General features: G+C 41.5%; 1 protein-coding gene across 1 annotated transcript; it reads left to right on the top strand.

Moving 5' to 3' along the window:
* Nucleotides 1-211: 211 nt before the first annotated feature.
* Nucleotides 212-2,899, top strand: LOC138954547 (multiple epidermal growth factor-like domains protein 10; the record flags this gene model as incomplete). Its single annotated transcript, XM_070326364.1, is given in 3 exon segments — nt 212-332; nt 2,094-2,167; nt 2,523-2,899. Coding segments are annotated over 3 exon segments (572 nt in total), but the record flags the coding sequence as incomplete, so codon positions are not given.
* Between the last annotated feature and the right edge of the window lie 4,284 nt (nt 2,900-7,183).

Here is a 7,183-nt window from a genome sequence, read left to right as displayed (position 1 = left end):
ACTGAACGTAAGCAATTAAATTTGGACTCACCATTACAGTAGGTTGGGCTTACATATATGTACACACTGAACGTTTCCAACAAACGATATTCTTGAGCAAATAAATATATTTTTAAACATTTATAATTTATATGATTATTCCATGTAGTCTTACCATGATGTAATAGTGTACTTGTATGCGGAATTTGTTCCGTGGACTTTTTTCCCTCAGTACCTCAAGACAATGACAACACTGGAAAGGATTCCAGCAACACAACGCTGATCGGTACCATTGCGGGTGTTGGTGTCTTTCTCGGTGTTGCCATCATCATTCTCGCTGTTGTTATTGTCTGGTGAGCACTTGTAGACAATGAGCCAATGAATATTGAAACTGATTTTTCAATAAGGGGGTACCCATGCTTGTGCATATACACGCGCGCGTGCAATCATGCCCGCTAGAACACAAGCAAGCGCAAACACGCACGCACTTACACAGGCACAGACACAGACACACACAGACACACAGACACACAGACACACACGCACACACGCACACACACACCCACACACACACACACACGCACACACACACACGCACACACACACACACACACACACACACACACACACACACACACACACACACACACACACACACACACACACAGAGCGAACCTCCTCACCGCCATGCACTAAATGCACAATCTATACATATAAATAAAAGAGAGTGTCTGTCTGTCTCTGTGTGTGTGTGTGTGTCTGTCTGTGATCGCCAAAGCTCCGAGAAGGGAGGGGGCACGAAGACGATGTCGTGCATGCACACTCCCTAGGAGCCGCAGATGTGCACCTGGGTTTTAGTTTCTTGATTTATTGTTTCCTTTCTCAGATTATGAACCTCCCATTTATTGAATACAGCCTATATAATGCAAGGCCAGTTCAGTGCCTGGTGTTCACATGTAGTAAGCACACTATGCCAGGCATATTAGAGACTCTGTATAGCTCCTATAAGGAGAAGAAATGAAGAAAGAAAATTAACTGGACAGTTCGAGAAATTTCTAGAAGCTAAGGGAGGTAACTCGTGCTTTGTTATCCATGGACAGGAGGTAACTCTTATCACAACAACACATCGCATCTACGGGTGTAGCATGATCAGTTGAACCTGCAGGTCAATTATCTGGAATTTTCTCAAGAAAGGGAGGTAACTCATTCTATAAAAAACCCATGTAAGTAGGAATTGAATATATATTGTGACACTCTCAGTGGGCAGCACATGCCTTTCAATGCTTTTGAGGCCACCCCCGGGCGAAGCCGGGCCCTGAATGCTAGTATTTGAAAAAGCAACGAGTGTAAATCTGGTACGACACAGCAAGCCATGTAGTATTCTGTTTAACCTACATACTGTGCTGACATGCCTACAGCTCAAAACATCCCTGAGTCGACGCATACAAATTGAAGTCGCTTCAAATGGAACCTAGATCTCTTACAATGCCTCCTGCAATCCTTGACGTCAAAGCAAAGTAACGTCACTCTGCAGGGGCGGATCAGTTGCTTTGTAAGGGGGGGGGGGGCACTTTGAATCGAAAGTGAATGTGATGGGCGCGAAGCGCCCGAATTTTCATAGGGGGGTCCGGGGGCATGCCCCCCCGGAAAAAAAATTTGCCCAAAGAAGCAAAATGGTGCCATCTGGTGCCATTTGAACTTAGAAATGGTCATAGAATCAGCATAGAAAAATCTTTTTTTTTCTTCTTTTTTTTCTTCTTTTTTTTTTTTTTTTTTCGGGGGGGGGGGGGGGGGGCACGTGCCCCCTGTGCCCCCCCCTCGTCCGCCCCTGCTCTGGGCGTGTTTGTGACGTGACGTGTTTGTTCTAAACATTCTTTCAGGGGAAACATCAAGGGCAAAAGTGTGTCCATAATGACGTTTGTCTCGGTGACCTCAATCACATGACCTGTGGATGAACGAGATTGTTATGTCATGAGTGGTATCTCACACGTATGTAGGATAATCGTCTTAAAATTAGATTTTAAGAGTAAATTCATTATATTGTGTAAATGGAGCGCTGATTGTTAAAAACATTCTTCGCAGTTTTCCCACTGGTGTCGTGACATATGTTGCAGGTTGCGTAAGTCTAGGGCTGCCAGGCCTCAACGAAACAATTCGTCTCCGAAAGACAGTCGCCCTGGATTTACAGGTGAGTATGCGTGAGAGGCACACGGGAATGTCTTTGTGTGCGTGTGTACCAGTATTTGATCCAGTAGTCTGACAGAAATAACTAAGACGTTAATCAGCAACTGACCATACAATACAGCACAAAATGATAAAAAAGATACAACACAACACATAACAACGCAAAACTATACAATGCAACACAACGCAACACCACACAACACCACACTACACCAAACCACACCACACCACCACACCACACCACACCACAACACACCACACCACGACACGACACGACACGACACAACACAAAAGTATCGTCTGTCAGTGGGTTCAAACAGAAGTTTGTCTTTAACTGTTTGAGTTTGCTGATGTTGTAGAAACCAGGATAGACGAGCCACCTCCGGCACTGCCACTACGCCCCTCTGCACCAAAGGAGTCGACCCACGTGGCGGAACAAGGCACAGAAACTCTCTCTGAACACTACGACCGTCTCGACAACTATGAGATACGCGAAGACGACATCAGACCTTACGAAGACTTAACACATCCGAGTAAAGATTACTACAATACCAAACCCATGGGCACAGAGGAGCGGAAGCAGGTGACCGCGGAGTATCAGAATACTACAGAGGGGTCTAGTTACGAAGAAATAACAGTGTCCAAGTCCAGTGGAAATAAGAGTCAGAAAGACACCGAGAGGCATCGAAAGAAAAGAATACCCGAAAAAGAAAAACACATATACACGAACGCTTAAAGGACTGCGGTTTAGGCTAACTAAAAGGATCCTATGTCTTGTAGAGGAAGACTATTTGTTTGATTAGAAATGGTAACTGCGTCGTTTTCTCTGATACAACTTACTTCTCCTGATTTAAACATTTCAGAATGGTACTCTGGCAATGAAACGCTTCTTAACGCCACTGGATTTGAGAAAAAGGATATACATATATACCTATTCCGCATGATGATGTAAATATGTAAAGATATTTATGTAGTAATATGTTATAGATTTGCTGCTGGGTGCGCTTAATTTACTGATTGGTAGCGAGATACAACCCTATTGTAATAGATTACATTTGTCTGATTTAATCTGGATTAGGTTATTATGATGATGATAATTAAGATGATGATACGAAGAGTTGTTTCCCTTGCTTTCAACAAATGAGCTCGGGTACTCGTAGATCTTTACAAAAACAGATTTCTATCTACAGGCCATTCATTTTGCATAAACTGACTCATACTTGGCTGTTTTTGCCGAAAACTGTAAAATGAGTGTTGTTTTCTCGCTCACAAAATTGGCGGTGCGAACAGGATGGGACGTGTACGTATGCGTGTTTGTGTGTGCGGTCTGTGTATGTGTGTGTGTGTGTGTGTGTGTGTGTGTGTGTGTGTGTGTGTGTGTGTGTGTGTGTGTGTGTGTGTGTGCAGCGAATGTCTTATCCCATGTTGAAGCCTGGCCAGATCTGAAAAAAAAGAAGAGCCGTTTCATGGGGAGGACTCTGCCTTTTATGCTTGTTCTCGATCAATCAGTGGCCGTGCTGTTGCTGCTGCTATTGTTGTTGATAATCACGTAGAAAGATGATAGTTACAATGCTTGGTTTGTCTTTTGTTTGGATTGTTTCTGTGTGTATTTTTTGTGTGCTCTTCCAAGTTTAGAAAAAATGGAAAAGAAGTGTGCGATATAAATAAAAAGATTTTTTTCAGGATGTACACATGTTTTTGACTGAAGAATTGTATAACGTATACAGCATAAATAATACATATTTATTGGCAGACATTTTATTTCATCTTTTTCTTTTGTTTTCCTTCAGTCAAGTAATGACTGAATGTCTTTACAAGAGCGGAGAACGAGGTTTGTCTCCTGATGTATGTGTATATGTGTGTATGTGTGTGTGTGTGTGTGTGTGTGTGTGTGTGTGTGTGTGTGTGTGTGTGTGTGTGTGTGTGTGTGTGTGTGACAAGCATTTCTCAGAACCTACCAAACGGATTTTCTTGAAAATTGATGCATATATTGTTGACGGCATTTTCAAACGGCGTTTTTTCTCCGATTTTTGATAGGGCTATTTGATGACGTCATATTTGACCGTTTGCAAAACTGAGTTGTTCACGGCTACATTTGCTCATCAATTTGTTTGAAATTTTCGTTACATGATCTTTGACTAAGTGCGGACTACGGGATTGCATTTCAGCTTAGTACCTTAAACAATTGTTTATGAAATAATCACTTGAATTTGGCCATTTTTTCCGATTTCTTAAAAGTCGATATTTAAACACTTTGAAACAATTGGGCTGTTCACACAGACAAGTTGTTAAATTAATTATTTTAAAAAATACATCTCTCTCTACGTCTGATTATAACAGATTAAAGATTCTTTCTATCAAATTAAGATTTGGCTATAACAAAAGTGTGATGATGCATAGAATTGTGTCAGGGAATGCACCTACACTCATTGCCTCAAATGTCAAACTAAATATTTCAAGAAAACTAAACAAATCAATGACCTCAAACCCAAGAATTGATTTGTACAAGTTAAATCTCTCACATTCTGGCGCCCTTATCTGGAACTCCATTCCTGATATAATTAAAATGCAAATAAGTGAAACATAATTCAAGGAACATAACATGTTGTTTCTCTTGCAAAACGTGTAAGCACTACTACTATTGTGCAGCTGATAAAATATGAGTTCTCTATGATTGTTTTGAAACAAGATCACAAATTTTGCATTGAGGACATTTTCAATAAACAAATAATTCTTTGATATAATATTCCATCGTTGTTTGGTATTCATAATGCATCTTGAAATGTCTTTGATTTTTGGACATGGTAATCATGTAACATTTACTGTAGTTAACTTAACTTCTATTTCTTTTTGCCATTGAGTTATCCTCAATGGGCGAGGTCCGGATGAAAAAAAGCACACTTGCATTGCTAATTCTGTCACCCTCAATTCAATTCAATTAATTCTCTCGCTCTCTCTCTCTCTAGGGGTCAGAATGATGTGTGTGTGTGGGGTCGTGTATACGGATGTGTGTGCTGTTTTGTGTGTGTGTGTGTGTGTGTGTGTGTGTGTGTGTGTGTGTGTGTGTGTGTGTGTGTGTGCGTGTGTGTGCGTGTGTGTGTGGATATGTGTGTGGATCTGTGTGTGTGTGTGTGCGTGTGTGTGTGTGCGTCATGTGTGAATGTGTGTGAGTGTGTGTGTGTGTGTGTGTGTGTGTGTGTGTGTGTGTGTGTGTGCGTGTTCGAAAGGTAAAAGGAAAGTGGACGTTTTTCAGCGTGCATTCGCTTGACTAAATGGTTAATCACGCCTCAGTGATCTTGTTTTTGTTTTTGTTCTCTGGGTTTTTGCTTTTGTGTTGTTGTAATTTACTTTCTCAATGTGGTCCTGAAGGGGCCTTCAAATGCGGAAACGTTGACGCTGAATTTGAGCTGTCCTGGGCTTTTTTGTTGTTGTTGACATTAACCTGTCTTCTTTTTTGATTCAGTATATCAGCAGAAAATAAAAACACACAAACAGACACACGCGCACACAGACACACACAAAATAGAAAACATACACACATTCTGCACTATGGACTTTGCAACTCATCGCCTTACTGAATCACTCCACTTTACACCACACAGTATAGTCACGAGCATGTAAACAAAAGTGCCACATCCGAATGTAGGGCCCTGGCCATCTCTGTGCGTGTCGGGGGGGGGGGGGGGGGGGGATCGGGGGTAGGTGAGGGGAGGGGGGGATCTTTGTGTTTGTTTTCAGAATGTATGTCCTCTTTTTGCAGCCGAAGGTTGGTAGACAAAGTATAGCTAGCTACGTTTACAGCTTCAAAGTAAGATTTTGTTTTGTAAACCAACCTCTTTCAGCAAGAAAGTCGCAGTTTTAACAGAGGGTTATGTTACAAATAAACGTCGAATTGTGCGTGTCGGCTTGCCAATATCAGTTAATTTGGAAGGAAATGAAAGTCGACGATTTGTTTTCCCTATCAGGCAACATATAAAATACTGTCTTCTGCTATACACATGTTGTCATTTTTATCAAAAGGCTGACCCGGCCCATTTGTCTGCCGGGGTGTTTTGGTTTTCAGCTGAACAAGTTCTAACATAACAAGCAAACTTGACAAAAGGGAAACTGCACCGTTTGATTGAGAAATACATGAGAGCGTTTTGTGGAACAAGCGTAGGCCTACGTGCTTTCATTCCCGTTCTGTTGCGACAATGTCGGAACGTGTGGCGCCGTACTGAGCAAGAATAAAATGTCTACTTCCTTGTCGGTGATATATTCTTTTGCACAGTGCAAAATGATTTGATCTTCTGCAATATATTTGTGTCTTATCTAATCTTGATTTCAAGTTGAGTCCGCGGGTAGAAATGGTGTTCAAAATGCTTTCATGACAATGGAAAGTCATTCATCAGTCAGTGTGTGTTAATTAAAGAACTCGAGTATGCCAATACATGTTCAGCGCAACTACTTTATTCTTGTTTACATTCAGTGAATACCAAACTGAATGGTTCAATCAAAGAGGAGTCCATTTTATGCAAGTTAGCTTCATGAGGCTTGTGTAGTTACCGAGACAATGTATCAGCGCGGGATTTCCACCAACCTATGATTTACTAGTGTTTGTAAAAACCATGCAGTGTGTTCAGTTTCATTCTTGGAGTGTTGACTATATAAATTGAATACGCTATAGCCGACTTGTTTCCTATTCACTCACTTACTTCGCAGTCTGATCTGACAGGCTCTACAGGTTTAGTATTTTAAACCGACAGTATGTCTGATTGTTTTAAATACGCATCACGCGACTGGGTTGAATCTGTCACATTGTTGACGTGAAGTTGGAGATAGCCGGGATTATCAGTTATCCCCGAGTACGCAGTACTAGGGTCCAGCAGACTTTAATTGTGTGTCTGTGTGTGTATCTGTCTGTCTCGACTTAACAGCTTATTGCTGGGAAACTACTGGGCGCAGTTCGTTCAAAAGTTGATACACTAACTTGATAATAGGTCCGATTGATCGTATTAAAACTTCATAATGTTACCTGGGA

Source organism: Littorina saxatilis, unplaced genomic scaffold, assembly GCF_037325665.1.
Source record: "Littorina saxatilis isolate snail1 unplaced genomic scaffold, US_GU_Lsax_2.0 scaffold_187, whole genome shotgun sequence".
NCBI lineage: Eukaryota > Metazoa > Mollusca > Gastropoda > Littorinimorpha > Littorinidae > Littorina > Littorina saxatilis.
The sequence above is the reverse complement of the archived record's forward strand: the minus strand, read 5'-3'. Positions and strand labels throughout refer to the sequence as shown.